General features: G+C 37.7%; 1 protein-coding gene across 1 annotated transcript; it reads right to left on the bottom strand.

Annotated features, from left to right (window-relative positions):
• Nucleotides 1-260: 260 nt before the first annotated feature.
• On the bottom strand, nt 261-25,136 carry TGFBR1 (transforming growth factor beta receptor 1). The gene is made up of 8 exons (XM_018081688.2): nt 24,863-25,136; nt 24,230-24,472; nt 18,996-19,226; nt 11,615-11,782; nt 10,885-11,041; nt 4,862-4,986; nt 4,072-4,202; nt 261-2,676 (listed from the first exon to the last, which is right to left on the bottom strand). Exons 1-8 carry the CDS (start codon nt 25,131-25,133, stop codon nt 2,551-2,553), a joined length of 1,452 nt encoding a protein of 483 aa, XP_017937177.1. The 5' UTR covers nt 25,134-25,136; the 3' UTR covers nt 261-2,550.
• Between the last annotated feature and the right edge of the window lie 532 nt (nt 25,137-25,668).

Raw genomic sequence — 25,668 nt, 5'->3', positions numbered from 1 at the left:
ACTGATCTGTTTTCTTCAAATATGTGCCTAAATATATAGAACTTGCTAGAGAGGCATGCCAGGTAGATAGGCTTTGGAGTTAAGTTATATTCAAGCATTGGTTAGATTTTAGAAAAATGTTCTTCACCTAGAAGGTGGTTGGGCACCACAACAGGCTCCCCCAGGGAAGTGGTCACAGCACCAAGCCTGACAGAGTTCAAAAAGTATTTGGACAATACTCTCAGGCACATGGTGTGACTCTTCGGGATGGTCCTGTGCAGGGCCAGGTGTTGGACTCAATGATCCTTGTGGGTCCCTTCCAACTCAACATATTCTGTGATTTTTTCTGAACACTCATAACTGAAAAATGCTGTGGTGCACAGTTGTCCATGTGCACACAGGCATAGCGTATTTAAACACCTACATGAAGTAACTTTTAATTGAGCTTTGATTGATGGAGCCCTGAAGCACATAAGCCTGACTTGTTAGATAGTGCCAAACAAACACAACTGTGACAGCTGTACATATGTTTAAGCCTAACTGTTTTCCAAGAACTTCCCTTAGTTTTTCCTTTTCTCCTGAATGCTGCCTTCCAGTATGAGTAAACTCATCCATAAAGGTGGTCGAATAAAGCATTTCATTATTTGCAGTTCAACCTCTGAGGGTCTGTAATTCCCAAATCAACCAAATTTACCTCCAAGCAGGCAATAACACAGAAGTCAGTGAAGTGCAAAGGCTTATCTTGGCTAAGGTTTAAGTCATCTATGTAGCCTCTTCTTACTAGGCCCCACTCATCTTCCTGCTTTAGCTACCACGTCACAGACTATGCTGCTGTCAGCAATCACTGCTACCGGCTTTGTGATCAACTCTCAGTGGGCTGAGGGATGAAAGGGAAGCAAAGATAACATTGCCATGTGTGTTGTGTAATGGGATGGGTACAGATGTGTTGTGAGAGTAGGAGGTGAGGGGGCATATTAACTGAGAGGCATATTTACACACTGAAATACTATGGACTGTTTTGGGCATTGATGAAACCAAAGGTCAACCAGACTCTTCTTAAAACTGCAATTAAAATATTCTGGTAACAGCAGTTTTTTAAGGACAATTTTCCATTTAATTCTTCCCATCCCCTCCAGAAGCTGTACATTTGGGCAGGAAGCAATTCAATTTCTATACAGGTTTGTGAAGATTTTATGATACCCTTAAAATCTCATGGAAATCTTGACTAAAGCCATGCATATTCTTTTGTGTTCTTATGACAACACAAGTCACCATAAGCTTTGTTCTTCTAACTATGAAGAGGATTGCTGGAATCCTCTGGTATTTGTATCCAAAGACCTGCAGCTCACCACTTTCTGTAGCTCACCACTTTGTGTATGAGGCACACAACATATATGCACATAAAATCTTTAAGCAGCTTTGAACTTTCTAGTACAAAAGCCCAAATAACTTTTCTCTAATTACAGGTGCACTTAATCCTCATTTAATTGCAAATATTGTTCTTTGAGCCTTAAGACTCAGCAGAACTGCACAGAAAATATGCTTTTCATGTTTGATTTAATGAAACAAAGTCTCCCTTAAGAACATTTTACTCTTCTTGCTACTTTTCTGAAGTAAAGAGGTACTTAGAGCATTTTAGAAGTACCACTTCATTAAAAAAAAAATCATCTACATAATTATGACTCATAACTTGACAATTACAAAATATGACTGTGAATTTACTAGCTTACACTATTTAAAACTCCTACAGTGGTATCAAGAGTCAGATTTTGGTAAAATCAAAAATATTCCATGAATTATGTTGCTGAAACAAGTGAGAATTAGATCTTAGCTAGGCAAAGGAACAGTTGATTTTTAACTTGTATTTTTGAAACCAAAAGTACCAAAGGCTTCATATGTTCCTGCTGTTTTGCATTAAAAGACTCAAAAGTGGCACTTACTGGTGTGATACAATCTATTTTGAAGGCAATGTAATGTTCTGAAAAAGTGGAAAAAACCCAGTAATCATGTATAGTTGCATAAGTTATGTTCCCACAACTGAATGAGGTCAATTTGTAAGTCAAAGTCAGAGTCCAAAAGATACACTACCTTAAATAGCAAGCAAGGTATACTCCAATAGTAAGTACATTCACAATCTGAATCAAGGAATTGAGACAGTGGTTCAGAATAGTCAATGTACCAGCCAGGAATAAAGTTGCCTGAAGAGCCATTGATGCACTTTAGAACAATATAGTGAGCCAGTTCCATTTTAGAAGTGACCTCCTACTTTTAGCACAGTTAACTAGTAAAAACCAGCTATCAACTTTCCAAATAAAAAATTACAAGTTAATAAAACTAGAATACATGATGTTTTGTAAGTAACCTGGGAAAGAGGTTCATAGTGCACAGAAAGGACCCAACACAACTGTTTAGCACATCCACAAAAATCCTAATACGTGACGTTCCTATGAAGTACTAAAAGGCAGCAATATCCTTCTGTTCCCCCAGTGAGGTAGAACAATTAACCATCTTAACACGCCACTCTGGTGCAGATAGGGATTTTTACAGTGTTCTTCGGTAGCAAATCCAGGATTACATCTTTATCCCCTCCTGTTGACTAAGTTGCGATAATGTTTTCTTAATGCGCAAAGCTGTCAGCCTGGCAGCTCCGTTGGCATACCAGCATTCCCGCATAATTTTTGCCATTACTCGCAATGCCTGCAAAGGAAAGACAAGTCATTATATGTACTGCTGTTCCAACGCAGCCCATGGAACCCCTGTTCTGCCTTAGCCTCTTCAAGCATTTCTGAAGTCTACTACCAGTGCTACAGCTGCATGGAAGTGTGCTGCCTGAAAAAAAAATCAAATTCTTACTTTATTTACAGAAAACCAAAACTCTCTAAATACTGTAGAGCAAACCCAGTATTTTACAGCAGGCTTTTGGCCCATGAAAAAATATTTTAATGAAAAATTAGTAGCTTGTCTGTAACTGTTTTCTGAATTTTCACATTAGACAAAAAATACGCTTTTTTTTATTGTACCTCCAGTTAAGGAGTTAGTTCAGTACAAAGCAATTCAGAAATTTATCAGCTGTCTTCCTCAAATTGAACCTCTGTAATGAGACTGAAAATTTTTGGAGTACTTGTATCCTTTAAACAACCATTCTTTGAAGTCTGTTACTTGTGTAGTAGCATTCACAAAGCAAATCACAAAAACTGAAGATGTTCCAAAATTTTACACTGAAAGCTGTATTACACTGATAGGAAGTTATCAGGATTGAAGTGCCATCATTTAAAAAAATAACTCCACAGCTTGCTAGTGAATATCATCACCTTTCTCTCCTTCCTGTGTTCTCTTCCCAAATCGCCTATCTCAGGCATTCACCCATGCATTCATTTCACACGTGCCACAACCTAGTTCCCTCTAATGTATCTAATGTACATCATATCTTATCAATCCCTTACTCCTCCTGTAGCCTACCACAGCTGTTCTCCTAAGCTGTGAATCAGAAAGCACTTGTTCTAGCCCTAGCTGAGTTCCCAGAGCAATGGAATATTCCCTCTGACCAGTTTGGGTCAGCTGTCCCAACTGTGTTCCTTCTCATACTCTTGTCCACCCCCAACTCACATGAGAAATGGAGAATGCCTTGAAGCTGTGTAAGCACTGATCAGCAATAGCTATCAGTGTGCTATCAAACTGTTTTGGTCACAAATCCAGAACACCACACCATACAGGCTGCTATGAAGGAAGTTAAGTCAATTCCACTTAGACACAGCACAACTCCCCGCTGCAAAATTTATTTGCAATGATGCTTTCTGCATAATATAATTCAGACTAGCTCTAATTTAAATAGCATCACCTATGCTTCACAGGAAGGATCCTAGAATCCTGCATGCAGAGTTAGCTATTAGTTTTTATGAAAATACATTTAAATACTAGTGTATAACCAAGGAACAATGACATTTAATAAAGCCACAATGATCAGAATGAAATTAATTAGGTTCTCCTAGAAGCAGCCCTTCTCCATTCAACAACAAGCACAGTTTTTAAGCCACTGAAATCACTAAAAGCTCTAGTGTCTGCTAAAGCGGTTTTAACAAGGTTAGTTAATACCTCACAACTCTGCCATCTGTTTGGAATATTGGGCCTTAACTTCTGCTCACACACAACTTTCCTCATTTCTTCGACAGAAGGATCTGAAGGAACGAGGTCATAGTATGGCAATTGGTAATCTTCGTGGATTCCTGTAATAGGTTGAAAATGGCTTTATTTTAGCTGACATTAGATGACATATTCTCCATTTTTTACTGTCTTCCTTATTAGTACCCTACCAGTTTTTGGTTTTTATTTTTAAAAGTTACATTACAATGACTGACAAATAAATAAATAATAAAAAACCCCTTAACCATAACTTGGGAGCATTTACATTACCCTTGAAGAATTTAAAATTTATAAAATTGGAAGAGATATAAGCTACGTCAAATCTTTCATATGCTATACTAAAGACATACTTCTTCAGAGCATATAATTAATAACAGCATGCTTCATTTTAAATAAGGTATAGATTTTATCTGGACACATTTTAGCTAGTTCTCACTTGTGGTGTTTGCCCCTTGCTCACAGAACACTTAACTTCACCCTTTTCTCCACTCTATGTAAAGTTTTATAAAAAAAAAATAGACATGAATATTTCCTATTTTCTTCAACAAGTATGGTTCATCAGTTTAGAATGAGGTTGAATAGACCAGTCATCATTTACAGCATTAACAATTAGAAAGTCTGAGACATACTGGCTATTATCTTGCACTGTTTTTAGAGCAAGCTGTTATCAGAATCTAAATAAGTTTGAGTACGTTACTTAAAATTTTTCAGTATATACAATTTCGTAAAGATTGTCACATACCACCAATTGAACATCGCCGAGCAATTTCCCAAAAGACTAATCCCATTGCATAGATGTCTGCTCGTTTGAATGACTCAAAATGTTTCATATTTATGGAATCATCTAGAACTTCAGGAGCCATGTACCTGTTTGCAATAAAAAAACCCATTTAATTTCATAAACACTTAGAGCAGAGAAAGTTCACTACTACTGATCAGCTCAAAATCAAATTAAAATGTTTATGCGGAAAAGAGGACGAAGGAAAATCTGCTTCATTAAGGTTATTCAATCACAGACCTTTCAGTGCAAAGGGGATAAGTAAACTGAGAGGAATAAGCAAAGAAACGGGGGGAAAAAGTAAATGTGAAACTACAAACAAGTAGACCCATAAACAGAGACAACAACAAAGACCAAAAGTGTCCAGTTGCTAATTGATAGGTTACTAAGAAATTCATAGCTTTAGAAAGGCCCAGTCTGGACACTGTGAATGCTAATAAATAGAAAACAAGAGGAACATGAGGACTGTGGATACTCAAGGGAGGCCTGTGGTTATGCAATGCTTATCAAGGAATGTTTAGGAGAAAGGGAACAGAAGTGGGGCAATAGATAGAAAAGGGTAGCAAAGGGGTCAGTTGCATAAAAGGTTGCCAGTCTGCACGTGCTCCCCAGTGTACCCTATTTTATTAAATACTATTTTTCTGTGCAATCTCACTCTCAACCCCATGTGCACATGTTCTCTAGGAACTCTATGTCAGCAACTGGAGGCAAGTATGAGTGAATTCAGGTCTAGCAATTGGAGTGGGACAAGGGATGAAGGTGCCCTCAGGCCTGGGGTCACAGCAACTAGAGAAAAGGAGGATCTCAACATCAGTAGCTGAAAGGGGAAATGCAGATCCTAGGAGTACATGTCCACAGGTGTTAAGACCAAATATCTGGAGCAACTACGAGGGGACCAATGTGAATAAATTCTAGGCAAGCAACTGTGGTCAGACAGCAGGTGAAGGAATCCCTGGTGCCAGCAACTAGAGTAAATGAGGGTCTCTGCTTCAGTCCCACTGAAGTGGGACCATGGGTCACAGGTTTCACGGTTACACCTTACATGCACCAGCTACAGGAGAGAATGGGGTTGAGAAAAGCAGAGTAAGGGTCTCCCAGCACCAGCAACTGGAGTGGGAGTCACGGGTCTACGTGCCTGGGTGCCAGCTGCTAGGGTGGGCCAGGTAGTTTGCATTTCCCCAAACCTTGTATACATGGCTGGTGTACATGGCTGTAATTCTCTAGCAAACTTCAAGCTGGTCTAGACCAGTAACTAGGTGGCCTAGGCAGGGATGTTTGACAGGGGGGTGCCCACACTGGTATTTGAGGGAGTAGGGGTGCATGTAGGGGTGCATACATCACCTCTTTGCTACTGTGCACTAATCCAGCTGATGAGTAGGAGACCCACGGAGCACCAAAGAGAGTATTAGACACAGAGAGTGTTGTATGGAGGGTTGAGGGATTCATAAACATGCACGGACTTGTGAGGCTGCAGAAGGGAGTGTGTGCTTTTCAGTAACGAAGTTCAATTCTGATCAGCTGAAGAGAAGGAAGGAGACTTGGCTGTCTATACTTATGTTTTATACAAGTTCTGACAGTGTTTTATGTGGGTGTTGAAGACAGCACATGGTGCATAGCAATCTGTGTAATCAGCCCTGTCACTACTGTATATATGTCTGTGTATGACTGGTTGAATCCCAAGAAAGCAAGCAGCAGCCACATCCATGGGCCTCAGATGAACAGAGGACACACCAGCTGGGCTCCAGAGGGCAGGTAGGAGGAAGCCCCAGTTCCAGGAATCTGACAAGTTATAGCAGCCACTTAAAACATCCCCTAACAAGACTAGAGAGGGAATAGGTGTGAAGTGCTCCCTACCATTGCAGCAGCTCATTCTTCATCATAATAGTAAATTCTATTTGGGTTACGCTTTAACGAGTGCTCACAAGCTTACTTTATCCACATTCCCAGCAAAAAAAAAAAAACAACACAAAACCAACCAAAAAAAAACTGTGACAAATTTTCAATGGAGAAACAAGGACTGAAAACTGGTCATGGCATCCAAGCGATTGTTACCTTGTTTAGTGACTAAGCCTAATGTGAGAACGTCAAGCAAAATGTCAGTGTGGACCTTACTGACAGCAGCATCCTCACTGGCTGCTGGAAAGAATGAATGGTGTTTGCTGCATCAAGTCAACATCAATTGTAGTATTTGCTCTCTCATTCTGGTATGGCTCTGGCAGCTAAATCCAGTATGTAGTGTTTAGCAGAGTTCAGTGTGTTTCTCCACATCACTGCCCCATCAGTCTCAGGCTGACATGAAAGAAACATGCAAAGAATGGCACCAGGGCTTTGGAGAGCACTGTTGATTGGTAGGAAAGCAACATGTATAGATTACTGGAGTAGAATACAGTGCCTGGAACAGCCACAGAAGCCTGGGCACAATTTCATTTAATCACATAATACTAGGGTTTTCTTTCTTTTGCAGTACCACAGATGGTAGAGAGAATATAAGAAACACTACTTAAAATAAATGTCAAGATTATCACACCCTTCAGAACTCTCTCAGCACTACTGTGTATTACGGAAATTACACAGACACAAGGAAGCAAGGGCTATCAAAAAAAGGAGCAAAACCACAACCAGTAGCTGCATCTGTTCTAACTACCCAGAACAAGGTTTGCTGACATGAGAGTTCTTCTAAAGCACACAAATTCCTCACAATTGATAAACACAGCACAAAGCAGAGGACAACTGTCTGAAGTGGAATGTAAGGTTTACTTTAATAGTAATTATTGAACAGAAGCTCAGTCAAGTTAAGTTTACATGTCACAAGCTTTAATACGGACAAGGCTCAAATAGTTCCGGTCCACCATATCAAAAACATCTTAATCAAGAATGTAAGACTGTGGTGAGTGTTTTAATGCTCTCCAAGGATTTTGCATTATTGAATACTCTTGTGTTACTTCATGTGCTTGACAGTATAGTAATCAGCTTGGAACCTAGCACAAAGCATATTTGTTCTATCTTAAGATCACATGGGGATGAGAAGAGTGATGGACCTTAAGAAACACCAAACCAAAAACCTCAACCATGGTGCAAGAGGTCAGCCAGAATCACTTAAACAAGCAATAAAGGAGATTGTCTCAGCTTCTGTAAATCATCCTAAGGACAAGGGGTTTAACAGGTAAGACCATAAGAGACCTGAATGTGGCAAAAAATCCCTCCCCCCAGTGTGACTTCCATTGAATTTATGGGCAAAGTGACCTCTTACCATGATCCTCGATCAATGCATTTAGATTGATTTTGGCTTCCATAACACTGAATGGTGATTGCTCAAAAAGTCTGAGAGATTATTGCTGGAAGAAGAGAGGCGAAAGGCAAGTAGGTCATCTAAATGAGGTTAGCAGATGAGCCATTCATGGCTGTTACACAAAAGGGAGAGAAGCAGGCATCTCCTTGTCAGCTTATGCACTGGAAATGCATTGCTTGCCAGAAACAGTATTTTAGGTTCTAGAGAGAGCTACTCTACACAGACTAACTCTGACCTTCTGAACAAGGTTTGCAGTTCTGTATCATCCAAGAATGAAAGCACAAGTATACAGATTTGTTGAGTATGGTCTTGCCAAACTTTGGGTGCCTCCTGACCCCAAAAACTCAGTATTAATTGCCTAAATTTCATGTACAACATAGAGGGAGCTTGGTGTCATCAAACAAGACCCATACACAACACTACTGACTGTGACATCTCCATCAAGCCTATACTCACAAGGTAGAATTCTGCTCATATTTGATTCAGGTAAACTTCAGAGAAGCACCCATGTAAAGGAAGAATTTGCTGCCAAATGTCTTTTAAACACAGCCTATTTGAACTACCAAAAGTAACAGCTAGGCCACACTTCTAAAAGAAATAAAAACAGAATGAGAATGAGGGCTTTTTTACTTGCCTGAGGGAGTGAGAGAGGGATTCTATTTCCTCCTCAGTTTAAAGCTCATGTTCCCTGCTTTATGCTGCAGGCTGAGCTATGAAAGCACACAGTTCACACCCTCTGGTAAAGCTAAGCCTCTGAACAGAAAAGAAATAAAGTCAGAAAAGAAGGATCATCAGTTTGACTCAACACCTCATTCACTCACCCGAGAGTGAGTTTGTTTACTCCCTAGACCATACATTTTTTACAATCATTACAGAAATATAAACTTTGTCAAATCCCCCTGAACTTGTACACAGAGCTTCAATGTGCAGAAGAGTTACCAGCAGTGGCAATCAATGGGAGCTAAAACTGTCACTGAACAGGTAAGATTTGACCTGTATTACGAAAAATTAATCAGAGGTGCAGAACAAGTTACCTAAGAATGCACAAGAAGGAGGAAGAGGGGACCAAGACTTTTACAAGAATAAGCAATTTTCAGAGAGGTAGAAATAACTAATGTCTTTTAAATGGGAAACTTATTAGTTCTGCAGGTGCCCACTGCAGTAAGCAAGAGTTACTACAGGTTTACCCTTGAGAAGAAACAAAAGGCAGATGAACAAGCAATTTAATAATGCCTATGCAAGAAGAGTCTGGTAAGTGGGATCTACAGACACAGCTGAAAGGATGCTTTCTCCAATGACTAGACTAAAGAGAGTAACCGATTTGTACACTGTTTTTCTTGGCACATAGGTGTAGTAGAAAATACAAAATCACATGTGGTATGCGCCCTGCATGTAGCTAAGTTTGCAATGACAAATTCCAAAGTTAGCCTGCTGTTTCACTACCAATGATTACTAGAGACTTTGAGAAGGAATAACGCCCAGTACCTTGTAATGTAGCAGTAGTTCAGAAAATAAATCCTATCTGACAATTTGTGTGGTATTTTTAAAGCTGGCAAAGGACTAGTACAGCAGAGCTTTAGAACGAAGTAACTTCAATAATATAATTGTAAGAAAAATAAATTTTCAGTACATGTTCTAAAAGCTTTAGTTAATTGAGCCTTAAAATAATGTTTTGGGGTTTTTCCTTCCAAAAAGACACAGCTCAAGGGGCATCCTAGTTCACAGTAAAACGCACATCACACCCCTCCTCTGCAATATCACTACCTATAGAGATACATAAAAAAAGTATTTTTTATGTGTGGACTGGAAACTAGGCAACATCCCACACAGAATTTTCTCTAACACTGCTAAGGCATATAGGCTTGGCTGTCACACATTTCTCCATGACCAGTGTCCAAACTTCAGTTTGCCATACCACTGAACCTTCAGGCATCAAAAGAACAAAACGTTCCAACATCCCCAATGGTTGCTATGGTTCACTGTTAGTGCTGCTATCTCTGTATGCTGTATAGCTGCACAGCTTACTAAAGGAAATTTATCTTCAGAACAGCTTACAGTTATTATTGTCTGATGGTTCAGCAATGATATATTACAACCAATAAGTTTATTTGCAGTTTGCTGATGGAGTTAAACAGCTTCAAATTCTTTTGAGGGCAAGAAAAATCCGTATTTCCAAATGCAAAAGTAGTCTTTTAAAAGACTCATCCATTGATGATTCTATCTATGCATTAGATGACAAAGAGGACTGCTGTTTTAAGTTCTTGTATTTCTCTCAAAAATGTGATTCCAGGAAAGAACGTGTCCAAGACTCTGCACCTTTTATGTTCTACCATATTGGCTTCACACTGGAAAACCCCAGCTTTTTACTTTCAGTGTTAATATCCTGTCTTACACTCCTGCCTGACTGGGCTGCAAGTAACATTTTCGTGCAACACAAGGCAAGAATAAAGCACTGAAGTCTCTAAAACCATCAGTCTTAATTGTTTTAATACATACTTGTACCTACAATATTTTGCAAGTTTTCAGTATTTTACACATGCCAACAATCAACATGCTTTAAAGTTCTTACTCTCTAACTATATCTGCCATTACATTTCCCTGCTGCTTATATCTATATCAACAAAAACCTATATGGGACAAGAAAAAACAAAGCATTTTATTATAGACATCGCCTGGCAAATCACGTGAATGATTTTACCTTTTTGTTCCCACTCTGTGGTTTGGGGCAATATCAATTGTGTCTGTAGCTGAATCGTGCCTAACTGCCAATCCCAGGTCTGCAATGCAGCACGTTCCATTTTTTTTCACCAATATATTTTTTGATTTCAAATCTCTGTGGGCAATTGCTGGTTTGCCTGGAAGGGAAAAAATAGAAGTAACATATCTACAAAAAAAAAAATAAAAATAATAATAAAAAAAAAATCAAACTGCTTTTATTCTAAGCCTGGTGCAAATTTTGTTTGAAGTTACAGAATTCCTTCCAGTTCTGACACTTTACGTGTATCAAGGTAACTCCTGAAATCATTCCTTGTGGATTGTCTGGCTGATAAGGAAAGTGCCTCACATTTACCATATTATACCACTCTACTGCTCCTTTCCCTCTTCCTGCAAATATTTACAGCACACACATACTGCTTCCCATAAAAAAGTTTCTAACATTTCTGGAAATAGACCCTTAGTGCTGTCTCAACTTGAAGTTAAGAAGACACTACATGCACCATTAGTTGGTGCCCTTTAATAGGCTTTTTTGTAGGAATGATTGTTACATCATAATGCCATAGAAAGAAAGACAAAGAGCTGTCCAAATTAAGTTCTATTAATAAGAAATTATCATAGTAGAATGAACTACTGATGTGTCATTTAAAAAAAAAAAAACAGAAAACCAATCAGTATTATCCATGTGACAAGATGAAAAATTGTAAGATTACCTTGTGTGCCAACAATTTCCATGTGCAGATGAGCAAGACCACTGGCAGTGGACAAAGCTAATTTTATCATTCCTTCCACTGTTACTGTATACCTGTTCAGGTAATCAAAGAGTGATCCATGCTCGTGATAGTCTGACACCAACCACAGCTGAGTCCATGTCCCATTGTCTGCAAAATAACACTGGCGTGAATAACACATGTACACACACAAAAGACGAGTAAACCACATATTCCACTTCTATACAATGTTTATGAAGCACAAATTATGTTTTGCAAGTTAACTCAGCAAGTTAAGACTCTTAAATTTTTATTTCTATCTGTGTAACATTTAAACACCTCTGTAAGGGTTGACAATATCATGGGAGGCTTTCCGAACATCTTAGTAAGTATTCTTTTATTTAAACTAGAAGACAAACCATAGAAAACTCATGTCACTGTAATTCTGAGGTGAATATTCAGAGTGAATTACTCAGGTTATTAGCCAGGCCCTGCCATTCCCAACTGTTCTGCTGGAGTGTGGGGAGGCAGGAAACAGTGCTGAATGCACAACATAAAACTAATCCTGTCACTATCAGACTAATACAATATTGTCCAGGCTAACCATTAATTAAAAAAAAAAAGTGTTTCAAGTTATGCCTCCTAACTCCTTCAGTCTTCCCATAATCTACCCTCAACCTGGGAGACAATTTTCAGAGTTACCAGCAGCTGGTGGATTTTTTTTCCTAGAGTAGAAGCTTACAAGCAGCAATTGGACACATGACTTCAAGAATAAAGTTAAATCCCACCTCTAGTGACCTCTAAATTGCTGGCCAAAATTGAGATTTCCAGGAGGCACAAGAATAAAGAAAAACACTGAGAAAACCAGTTTGCTGCATGACTTTTTGCTGAACTGTGAAAAACAGGACAGGCCATAATACATGTGTAGATATTCCAGGGCATATAAATGACAGATAAGAACTTAGTTGTTCACATTGTAAAATACTGGACACAAAATACCTTGAAGTTTAAGCCACACAGAGAAGACTATTAAAGCAGTCCAAATCAAGAGAGGGGTAAAAGGATTTTTTACCTAAGATGTAAAAACACACTCAGAAAAGAACAATTCTGCCACCAAATAGGTTTTCCAATTTTGTTTTGTTATGAAAGCAACTCTCCAGTGGCAGACCTGAGAAGTGCTTTTATAGCTAGCAACTTCTGAAGAAGAATCTTTCATCTCTTTAGAAGACTAACTATCCCATAGAAGATTTCAACTGGACTTCTATCCTGAACTATACAGCCCCCATGTGCTCAGAACAAGTGAGAACACTCAGCAGAAGTCAAAAAGATGTCTCATTATGTATTAGTCCCTAAGAATTACTCAGGAACTAAATACAAAGAACATGAAGCAGAGAAGTAAATTCAGGAGCTAGTTCCTATCATAAACACACTGAAAGATTTTTAGTTTCCAAAGAACACACTTGCTTCATGAAAGTCAGAGGCACAAAATGCCTGATTTACAGATTGGCAGAAACTACCTTCATGAAAGCACTTATGCTTATCTTTAACTGAACACTTCAGCGGGCATGGGAAAATTTGCAAGCATGTCTTTTACTTGGATGTTCCTAGGGAGGCCAGTGACAACGCCACTAAAAACAATCTGAAAAAAAAAAGGCCTCCAAATACTTCAGAGTAGGGAAATAAAAGACTAATCTACATTCAAATAATTCCCATAACAGAAAGAGAATTCTGGCTTGCTACATTCACAGAATAGTCTCAACTAAGTTGTTAATTTAAACAGGCAAAAGAAAGCAGTCACATGCTCTAACCTGTAAAGGGCTGTTTGAAAGCTGCTATTGCAGCAGGAAGAGTCTTATAATATGCCCAGACTTGGGCACAGAAGGGATGCCTGAGTTTTGTCTTTTAACAAAGAATAAGGAAATTAAAGATTTTTTTTTTTAATAGCTTCAATTATTTTCTAGAACTGCTCCTTCTCTTGCTACTTTGCAATATCCAAGCATGAACTCATTTAACTCAGCATAATATTAAATGTGACTTTTTTCAAAGAGAATTACGGTCTCTGAAAAGTCAATCTAACAGCATTAGCTTCACTAAAAGCAGTTTTATAGACCCCTTAGAAACAGGTGAGTTCACAGCCACATAAGAGATACTCTCAAATACATATAATCAAAGAGCTCCAAAGAGCTGCAAAAGTCCAAAGTAAACTAACTTAATCACTTCAGAATATTCTCTTCACTCAGTTTTATCCTACTACTTCATCAGTTATGACCCTACACTGCCTTAAATAATCCTCTCCTAGGCATTAACACCATACACACTCATTGCTTGGTCCTGTATTTTACTTCTCCTCTTTTTTATGAATGAGAGACCTCAGCAAGTGTCTAAATTAGACAACAAAAAGTAGAGAAATAAACTAATTTTAATTAATCTACCAGATCTGTTGTGTTTATATAAGCTCTTTAAAAGATGTCAGTTTCTGAATAATTATCACTGCTCTGAATCAAGACTACGGGCCCTTTGCATAAAGTTCCTCCCTCTTAACTCTACATGGCCACCTAAGAGGAAAATATGCTGCTGATTACAGACTTCTACTTCAGTTTTAACTCATTTATTACCTGTAAGCCTTAATATTCAGTTTTTACCTTCCTTCCAAAGAAGAAAATATAAAGCTGGCCTTACCATCCATTCTGAAAGGAGCCACGATTTTTTCGTATTATATGTTGTATTTGTGGCCCTTCAACCAGAGTTTAATAAGAGACAATGTTGCATCCAAGCTTACATGAATAATTATTAAAGACAAGCTGAAATGCAGCAATAGATACAGTGTCCAGCTATCAGAGGGGACCTACTATGTTTTTCTTGCCTTGCTGTATTTGACAAGCTATAAAATTTTTTAGCACATGAAGCAGAACACATTATGATAAACTTAAGTCTTTTTATACTGTTGACAGTAGTTAATTATTACCAAGTAATAATTAACCTGACCCTGAGTATTTTTGGCTGCACAGTAAACAGCATCTGCCATGAAGCTTTCAATCACAGGATTTGCATTATCAGGTAAGAAAAAGTAATGACACTCAGTTGTAATTACATACAGTAGCACAGCCTTCCATGATAAGGTAATCTAATTTGGTTTATATACACACAACTATCAAGAATCTCAAGCAATTTCAGAATGTTGAAGAAAATTACAAAAAATTTACATATGTTATTAGAAATACATTTAAGAGACTATGGTTATTTCATCTATTTGCAAGAGACCCAAAAGTATTTTAGACCATCAAAATCACTCAAAGGTAAAAGCTTTCCTTTTGCAATTCTAAAAAAAAATAAATTGAAATTCTGAGTAAAGAAGCTTTTAGACTTCTTGTTAATCAGGAGACTGACTACAGTTTGAGAAACACCTTAGTCAGCAACATCAACCTTAGTCAGGTTGACTCTTGAAAAAAGGAATTTATAACAACTGCTTTATCAAATATATAATCAAGTTTCAATTAAAATTCAATTGACTGAATTCACTTAAGTGAAAAGTGCTTCTTTCACATTGGCATTAGCAAAGCAAAAATTCTGACTTGGTACATGTTTGTTTTTAAATCAAATACTAGGTTTTAAGCCATGACAGTATTGCTTGGCACAAGGGTTTTCAAACATACATTTATGTTACAAGTTGAATGTACAGAAGTTGTTACAGAAACTGCCTAATTCTATTTGTTCAGTAGTGTCATGTCATGTGTCAAGTGTTTTAAAGCACAGATTTAGCCTTTTTTGGCATGGAGATAATGTAACACACACAAAAAACCCAACATGAAAAAGCAGTGAAAATATAAGATTCAGATGGAATGTGTGTAATGAGAAAACTCTTAGAAATGAGATATTCAGGGAGATGTCAGTGACTGGAGGATGATTGGTGTTTTGCTAGCAAAACAGCTTTACTCTATTACATTGAGATAGTCATCTGATTAAATTGATGAAAAGCACTTGAACCATGTAGATTAGCAAGACCTTCCAGTCAAATTCCTTATTCTCAGGCTAAAGCCAGAGCTTCAAAAGAATAAATGGCTCAAATATTACTTTTCTCAAGAGGAAGGAATTCTGCTCACTTCTTTGCAGCATGTTGCTTAACATCACTCCTGGGGTTCTGCTTACCATTAAAGGTACTCTGAACAAAACTTCCACCAAGGGAAGTGCAGCTTTCAGTTAAGTGGAAGGGAGGTCAAAGTATTTTAGTGCTTTGGAAGCGTGCAGTACAAGACTTCGCCTTACTTGTACCATGACTACACAGTTATGGTTACAGACAGCTAATCAAGAGAAACTTTTAGCACTGTAGGTTGCTGTCACTACTCTTTCGTTAGTAGAATAGCATAGATAAGTAGTCCCTGATACACTTTACCTTTAAATATCTGGGTTAGAGAGAACAAAACAAAACAAAAAAAACCCACAAAACCCAAACTGTGTGTTTAGGTGGTTTATAACAAGACAACACATGGCCCTGAAAGTAATTTCCCTGACCTAGCAGTATTTGAAAGTTAGTGTATACTCGTGGCTAAGCACAGAGCTATCCAGAACACAGACACTTGTCAGACAGAACACAACTGCAGTTAAAAATCATTCACTGCTTCTCAGCTCTCAAGCTGGCTTAATAGCAGCACGTATTTCCCAGTAAATTATGGGATGGGAAGCAGATAGATTGGACCAGCTCCTATAGCCTTCTGAACATGCAGCTCTGGGGAAGAAGAGGAAGAGAATGTGCCATTAAGGCATGAGGACTGTCTAAATGGTGTAGTAGAACAAGAAGTGAAGACAGTCACAAGCTCTAATCTATACACACACCCTCCTACCCAAAGGAACCCCTTCCACCAATTGTACACTACAATGGCCAGACAGATGTTCCCCCGCAGTTGTGAAAAACATACAGTTGCAGTAAGAGGACAGACCTAAACAATGCCTTTAAGCAGTAGCAAGAAACGCAGCATGACTTTGTTTCAAAGCTCTGCTGTACTAGTCCTTTGCCAACTTTAAAAATACTTGTACTGCTGTATCTCTTGTAGTCATCTTTGCAATGTCTCAGAAATGCAGTTACATCCTGCAGTCTAATGACTTTGTGCATTCCAGATAGGCTGTAGGAACTCCTGAATGCATTCAGCAGTCTGCCCTACAGAGAAATGGATGTAAATCCTTCAGATATTATCGCTGTGAAAGAATACTTCATCTTGCACCCAGCACCTAATAAGTATTTATCAGTTAGTACCAGCACCTACAATGAAAGACTGTTAACAGGTGTTCTTAAGCCTTTGGTCTCTGAAGGCAAATTTGTGATACACCTGCCCCTTTCAGAGTACCAGGATAGCACACCTGCTAAACTGAAAGAACTACCCCCATAATTGTCCCTCTAGGTCCTCCCATTTAATGGGATATAGGTGGCCTGAAGTATTCTTAGCAAGAGTTGAAGTATTTACCTCCTTCAATATTCAGGACTGAATTCTTAACCCAGAGAGAGAATGGTGGGTACATATTTCCCCACTGAGAGAAGGTAGAAGGTTACACTGAGAATTAATTCTGGATTGATGAGTTAAAAATAACACAACTTTCTACATCTGCTCAGACAGCAATACTGTTAGAAAAAAGTCAAGAATAGCAGCATTTTCAAAACATGTTTTTATCCGTTTTTCGTAAACCAGTCACCAACTAGTTCTCAAGAAAATAGAAGAGCCTTGCCTTGAAGCCCTAAAGCCTCCAATAATGGCATGAGCTATCAATTAAGGATTTCTTCTTTGTATGTAAAGCATATTAACAGTAGAAACTAGAAACAATTTCATATCACATTATATTAAAAGGAACCTAATGATGATCAAGTCAAATGGAACTTGACACTATTTCATCTGGAACTCAAAACAGTAATCAAGAAATTATTTTTGAAAGCCAACCATTTAAGAAGCCTTCCTCATACCTCCTCTGCAGAGTAGTCAAGTGTATTTTTGGGACAAACTACCTGAGGGTTTTGGGCAAAACGAGAGACTGGTATACTTAACCACTGATGGATTTTGTTAAAAGTTATAGCCAAGGTATTGTAATACATCCTCCATGTTTTTAAGTGACATACAGAAGCTAAAGCTTCTGCAGCAATGGTTTTTCATTTATGGTTTTAATGCAACTAATCTAATTTTAAACCCAGGCTCCAGATACTCTAGTAGGTCCACCAGGAAAAACTCAAGCTCTTGTAGGTACTAATAATAGCCAGTACAATTTTAAGTATGAAAATAAGACAGTTTCTAATGGTAAGCATAATAAGCTTCAGGAAGAAGTTGCCTGGTATGGTATAGATCTGCAAGCTCTTGGAGGATAACAAGCTGCACAAATATCTGTTAGGAGCAAGTTAACTGCAGGTAATCCTTTCCTGGAGAAGTGTTCCACATAATCTCCTGGATTCTGTCCCAGTTCTACAAATTTATATAGATATAAAAATTTGAAATTAATCTAGGAGTAATTAAACCCCCCCTCTATTTACACATATACTTCAACTACACTAAAACCATTTAGGAATTTCCCACAAAACTGAGAGCCCTTTAAGAATTCAGCATGTGTGTGAATTCTTGACTCCTCCTTAAAGTGACAGAATTTTCTGCTTTCTTTGCAAAAAAGTCAAAGGCCATTTGTGGTGAAACATGCAGTTTCAGATGAAAGTAACTCAATGAAACAGTGTAACATCTTAGCTCCCCTTAAGGCAAGAAATTCAAAACTTGTTTAGGTTTTACCAAACTCTGGCATCTTAAACTGGACTGCAGGAAAATCCAAGAAACTTTAATCTACTGTAGCCACAACAATTCAAGCTGAAAAAAAAATGTTTAAACTGTTCCTCTTAGTGGATATTTAAAGACTTATCAGGAGAGCTCCAGAAAGCAGGTATAGTTTTTTGCTCCTAGGAACAAATCGTTAATTTCATTTTTCCAATTTATTTTTTAACTGGAGTTTTGAAAGAATAAACTTCTCATAACTCAGCCTTAAAAATAAATCTTCTACCTCCTACTTTATATCGGGACAATGAGATTAGATCTCTTTTGGTTCCAAGCACGTATATTATTAGGCTATTAGGTAATTACAGGTACAAGTATTCAACAGATGTGTGGGCTCACATGATAAGGTATCTCCTTTTTGATATCAAAGCATTTTAAACAAATGTATAGAAAGCATGTTTTCCTGAAAAGAGACAATGTACTTTTTTCCTTCATTAAACTTATGAAAAGCCTGTCAAACCCTGAAATGCTCTAGTAACAAAATCATTTCTTGCTACTCTTAACAGGATCCTCACAACTTTATTTTCCCCTTCATGTACTGTCTATTCCGACGAGGTACAGAAACAGTAAAATGAATTCATAGTATCACCAACCTTTGTTGTCTGCAGCTATAAATCCAAGTATGTTTTCATGGCGTAGCATAACTGTTTGATAAATTTCTGCTTCTCTAAACCATGAACGTTCCTCTCTTGAAGAGAAGATCTTCACAGCCACTTCTTCTCCTCTCCACTTCCCTCGCCAGACTTCTCCAAAGCGACCCTTACCAATGCTTTCTTGAAGTACTATAGTTCTTGCAATTGTTCTTTGCACAAGTAAAGGTAAACCTGAAAAGAGGATTTTACATTAACCTTAAATATCACTCCAGCAAAACAAGCACTTATCCCAAATAATAAATGAGATCCTATTCCATTAAGGTATTTCTCTTAGAATGCACATTCTCTCAGCTTGTTGTGAACTGCTGACAAGCAGAGGTAGGATTCTGCCTTCAACCTTAAATGCCAGCAAAACAAGTACTCTAGGACATTATGTTACAAATTACATTACATTATGCTACAATTGTTAAAAACATGACACACGCTTCCTTTCAGTTAAGAATGTGGGCACTTGCTGATTCATAATATTTTATTTAAATGAAAAAAAGAAACAACCATGAAGCGATCAGGACCAGGATTGAGGGAGTTTTTTTTGGTTGCTTGTTTGTTTGGGTTTTTGGGTTTTTTTTTAATTTATTTTTGGAAAAAGGATCTGCCCATAACTCTCCTGGCAAAGCAGCTTAAGAATACTGTTGCTAATGATTAAATTTACTTAGCACTAGATATGACCGTCCATTTCTAAGTTTAAAGTTAAACCACACTTATCAGCAACACTTACTGCTGAAAACTTATACTCATGCCCAAGTATGCCAGTAGCCTCTTAGTAATCCCAAGTCACTGCAAAATAGGAAAACATCCTTGTAATGGAAGCTTCCCTTTTTAGAGGCCATTCTTGTGCACCTTGTAGTAATTATACTTGAAAAAAAGGTTTACATTCATGAAGATTTTATAGCTTTGGAACATCTACATGCTTTCAGCACAGAGCACCTCTTAACATGCTTCAGTAATTTTATACATGCAGTGGCATCCCTCAATCAGAGTGGGTTTTTGTTAATTTTAAATCTTTCCTGTTGTAACTGCAAGGCTTGTCACTGGATCCTGCAGGATGAATGCATCAGCCGGGTTATCTGCTTACAATAAGCTCTTTTGGGACAGGATTATTTCACTTAAACCAAACACTTTGCAATCTATTACTCCATAATCGCTGTTCCAATAGCTGACAGAACACCTGTATTTCCTTATGTTATAGAAAATAAATCCCAACTAATAGCTCAAATAACTAATTCTTGTCCATTTCTGCATTTCTGGACATTCTTTGCTAACAGCAGCACTAGAAGGACACCTGATCTGGTCTGCAGCATTGCTACGCTTGTATCTTAGTCTGAGGAGTGCAAATTAAAACACTCCAGTGTTCAACCAAGGTCAAGATTCCCAGACCTACAGGAATTTTCTGTATGATCTGTGCTGACAATATACCTACATGAAGAAAGAAAGGAATAAAAATGCACATTGCACCAGTGACTTTATCATTGTCAGGTACTGCAATAATTTCTACTGAGAAAGTTAAAACTTTTACTGTAATAGCTGTCCTCAGGTCAATTGTGCTGCATGCCCAAACCATTAAGGCTCTTCTTTGAAGCCTAACTTGCATTCTTTATGGACAGACTTTTGAAACACAGAAAAGGCTAGAACAACTACAGGACCAAACTCAACCCTGAAAATGGAAAATTTGATTTCATTGGCCATAGAAAGCTTCTTCCTTAGAACTCATGTACTACTGCAAAGTCCACCGGCAATTATCAAATACAATATCAAAGCTGATTTTATGTACCTGAAATGGGTGATGGGCCTAGTACTTTTTTCCCCACAGCGGTATCAGAAAACCGTTTGTACATTTTCAGTTTCAGATGCGCTGCTCTGAACTTGCTGTAGACATCCCTCCTTGTTTAAAAAATATGTCCAAGGATATCAGCCAACCTCTAAACAGATACTAAGCTCTAAACCTTCCAGACATGAAGTATTTCTATTTCACATTACAACCCCCCAATCATCACATTAATATGTCACAATAGGATAAAAACCCTACTGTGATCTATCCACTTACTCCTATACTTATTTTTACAGTCTTTACAAGATTCAACTTCTGTTTTTGGCAACTGACCTTTCTCCTAGTACTGCTCCTGAACAAAACCAGAAGATTAGAATCCATATTTATCTTGCATTCATAGCAATTCATTACAGACTTTCTGTTGCAAATGAGCAGTTTCCTCCTTTTGCTATAGAGGAAACACAGCCCTGCATCACCAGGAACTTGAGCATCTGCTGTACTATAAGCCAGACTGCCTGAAAAGCAGCTCACAGGAGACAGCTACAGCCTCAGCCTTTGACACACACATTCAGCACAACCATACTTCAGGCTCATAGAATACAGCTCCTTTTAACTGTGCATGAAGAAAGATTCGACCCCTTGTATTCAGCCATTGTCATCCAATTTATTCCTGAAACCTTCATCATCATTTTTATGCATCAAAGTATCCTCAAGTGTTCTCAGAGTCTAGCAAAAAGAAAAAAGTTTTTTCTTTTCCACATCCTAACCATACTCCAATTAGTTTAGACTAATGACTGTTCAATGCATAAGAAGTTTGTAAGTAATCCGGATAATTCAGGAATTAAGTTCTAAAGCATTAAAGGTAGCCAACAAGAGCAGCTGCTAGAATTTTGTTCCCGTTTTTAAGTCTCTGCCCAGAAAACTTTCTCCGAAGAGTAACAAAAACAAAACCAAACAACATTCCATGGACTGAAAAATCTCATTCCCTTCAAGCTTGCATGAATTGCAGAAGTTTTTAAGGAGCTTTAAATTCACTTCACCTTTGCACTGATTTTTGGGACCCTCTGGATTCCTAAATAGCTCCTGCTTGAAGTCACCTACCAGTACTATTCAAAGCTTTCCCCCTATTTTAGGCAATTCTTTCCACTCCTTTGCAACTAAGTTACTTCATCACTGAGTGAGTTAGAGTAACAGATGGGCATCCCCATCTGTCTATACAATATGTAGCCGATATTTAGAGATTTACATCATGATCTGAAAATCATTCTCAGTTCCAAAAGACTTTGAAATCCTTCTCTTAGAAGCTGTAGCTTCAGCAGAAGGATCTATTTTAGATGTTTCATCAATTCCTTTCATGAAGCATCTACTTGTTTCAGGTCTTGTTCGTCATGGAACAACAGGGCAACACTAACGTAAGTCAAGACTGAATAATTAATAGCAGGTTACTATTCACCATTGCAGCAAATGAATCCTAACTCCCTTTTGATCTGCACAGGAAGCTCAATTGTAGAGTTTTGATCATTTCTCTGTTTTATACACCTCTCGTTAGAGAACACCAAATTAACAAAATCGGTAGAATCCTTTTTATTTATAGACTATGAGCTCTTCTAGTCCCTCGGCATGAATTTAGGAGCAGAACATAGCCTTTGTGTCACCAGACTAAACACTTCCTTAGCTGTGCCTCTTAGGTATGGATTATTTTGCCTGTTCTGTACATATCCTTTGCGTTTTTGCAATCTCTTGTCCCAACACCATTCCTTTCACACAGTTCAGTTTCTGACAGGGTTAAGCACTGTTTTAACTAGCAGCTGTGGCTTTTCTCCCTTCCACAACCCTCTTTTCCACCCCCAGTTTATTCCATAAATGTACAGTTTTCTCAATTTTAAATGTGCTGTACCCAAACTCCGGATTAAAACACACATTTCAATGAGATTCAATTGCTGCAGGCTTACTTCAGGACACAAGAAAATTATCATTTCAAGTGCAAGGGCACTGTGAATTTATATAGTCATTGACTGACTAATTTTGAGACAGTGACACAAGTCATTGCAAATATATACACAGCCAACAGTACAGAAAACAAGTACCTGAAGTATCTCCTATTTCACTGCCATAATCACAGTGATGTACAGAACAGTAAATAAGGTCAATCCTTGTCTTACAAACAGCTCAACAACATGGAACTCACTGCAGCTGAAGTTAAAAGATCCCTTTAAAGGAAACATCCAGTCTTGTTTTACAAGAAATGTGACTGTCTTTCAAGCATAAAAGCAAATTAGTAAAGAGTCTCCTTAGCGGTAAGTCAAAATCAACCACATTTGTTGGTTTTCCTCTGATGCATTCACCAGTAGCCAGTGCTCAAATACTATAGTAGGTCAGGTGCTCTGGGAGTCTAGACCAGCTTGAGTGCCCTGAATTCAGCTGTGAAAGCTAATTCCCTAGCACACTGCTTTTACTTAAAGGGTAATTTGCAAATAGGCAAGGGAATAGTCAGTAGTTTCTAGCCATTTGCTCCAGAAGAAGAATCATAAGTTTCTTCTAACTTAGATTCTCTGCTTTTCAAGAGCTTATTTTGAAGGAGTACTTCCAGAGTTTTCAAATAAAGAGAGGTTCAGAAGCACCACAAGGAAGAAAGCCAAAAGGAAAACGAAGGAATATTCCTGATAACAAATGAAAAGACCAACTGACAACTAAGTTTGAATTTTAATTAGAATTTCTTTTCAGCCTTCTTTAGAGGTCTGTATCTGGAGACATTAAATAGGGAGTTTTATGGTTCTAACAGCATAACAATTATATATAAAATCTTTCTGCATTCCAAGATATGTAAATCTCTAACTCTCCATAATCTCTAAGTCTCTTACTTTCCTATATCCTTTCTAGAACAAACATAACTGCCTAAAATATTAACTCAGAATATTCTTCATACACCAATAGCTACACCTATAAATGAATTTCCAATTTAAAGCCAAAAAAACAAACCCTTCACAAATTATCTAAAAACCATAGAAGATGGTAGTTTAGCTGTACTGCACAGAATAAAAAGGTAAATGGCTGAGCCTTACAGGAAACAAAACATTTACAATAGGTGACTGTGATATTCCCTGCATTATTTAATATACACACACGCGCGCACACACACACACACACACATATATATATATATATATATATCAGGCTACTCTAAGAACGATAAGTAACAGTAGCAACAACTCATTTTTTTTTTTACTTCACTTATTTCCATACATTGAATCTTCACTGACACTGAATGAATCTGCATGGAAGTTGCTTTTTTAGTAATTTCTCCAGTTAATTATAAGTTTGAATAGATTTGACAATATAAAAAAACCCCTGAGGAATTACAAGGTGCCTAAAAACAGAGTAATAACCACCAGAAGTGTGCCTTTACCTGAACCAGAGCCTGAAGTTGTCATATCGTAAATTAAATCCTTTAAGGTAGTTCCTTCTGATATAAAGGGACGATCCAATGAAGGGTCTTCTTCACTTGGCACACGATGATGAATTACAGTACGATTATGACAAATATACAGAATCAACATTAGTGAAATGCAGACAAAGCAGACAGGTCCAGCAATGACAGCAGCCAGTTCCACAGGTCCTAGATTAGAAGCTGGTTTTTCTGCAGTAGGGCCTGACAGTAAAAATTAAAGAAAATGGTAAAACTATTTCTTTCCTTTCATGCAACTAAACTTATAGTATTCAAATTATTTCAAGGTATTTGTTAAAACTTTTGCACAGTAACCATTTCAAGAATCAAAATAAGTATTACAAAGAAAAAAACAATGTGCTTACTTACACTTTCCATTTAACTTGCATGTAAGTCTTCAAAACTGGCCCCAACATTCCTACCCAGAAGACTACAATTAATATTCAAATACCATGAAATTGTACTTGCAGAATATAAGATGTACTTCAGGCCTCCAAATTTACCTACAAACTTCCAAAACTGAAACTTCCATGCTTATAGAATTTTCTGTTTGAAAAAACGAAGGAAAAACAAAAACAGCCAAACCCCCGTTACCTGGTGTTGGAATTGGAAGTTCTATTTTATTGCAGAGAGGCGTGTTACAGCAATGAGGCACAGTAAAGACTCCATCTCTGGTGGAGGAGGAACAAACGAACGGTCTGTCTCGGGGAATCAGATCAACTTCTGCTATACACATACTATTGTGTATTATTTTGTCTGCAGTTCGTGTTACTGAGGCAAAACATACTCCATCTGTCACACACGTAAAGTTGTCTTTTGTACATAGATGGCAGTAACACTCTAATTCTGTATTGAGAAAAAACATTAATGTTAGTATTGGTACACGTTCTGAGTTGAGAAACAACTTGAATGACTAAGAAAATATAAATTCAAAATGCTAGGAGGTCTGTAATCTTTTTGGTTACATAAACACAGAGCCAAATCACTGAAAGACAACACTACAAGGGACAAAAAAATTAGGAGACGAGCAGAAGAAAGTAAAATTTAAAGCTGAAGTCATCTCTCCTTACATAATGATGTATTAAAAGAGAAAGGCTGAAATCCTATCCTTCGGGTAAATAAGTTCCATTACAGTTCCTCACACTAAAGATCAAACTTCTAAACAGCACTGTATTCTCTACAGCATGCTATTCTGCTATTTTCAAACCAAATACAAATAATGCCATTTTTTCCCACAATAACCACAGGTACATCTTTTCTAAGTGACAAATAGGATGCTGCTGGTTACCCAAGATTATTACTTTATACATTACTTGATGGTTTTCATTTAGCGCCAAAAGGGCATATAACAGTTTAATCCTCACTAAAAACCAAACCTTGCATGACCTGAGAGCATATTC

This window comes from Manacus vitellinus, unplaced genomic scaffold, assembly GCF_001715985.3.
Source record: "Manacus vitellinus isolate BGI_N305 unplaced genomic scaffold, ASM171598v3 scaffold_55_pilon, whole genome shotgun sequence".
Classification (NCBI taxonomy): Eukaryota; Metazoa; Chordata; class Aves; order Passeriformes; family Pipridae; genus Manacus; species Manacus vitellinus.
The sequence above is the reverse complement of the archived record's forward strand: the minus strand, read 5'-3'. Positions and strand labels throughout refer to the sequence as shown.

Coding starts and splice junctions, on each gene's coding strand:
- TGFBR1 (XM_018081688.2), bottom strand. CDS start 25,133: ATGTTTTTTCTCAATACAGAATTAGAGTGTTACTGCCATCTATGTACA. Junction 11,042..11,614: donor GGAAATTGTTGGCACACAAG/GTAATCTTACAA, acceptor TTTCCCTTCCAG/GCAAACCAGCAATTGCCCAC. Junction 4,203..4,861: donor TCGGCGATGTTCAATTGGTG/GTATGTGACAAT, acceptor AACCTATTACAG/GAATCCACGAAGATTACCAA.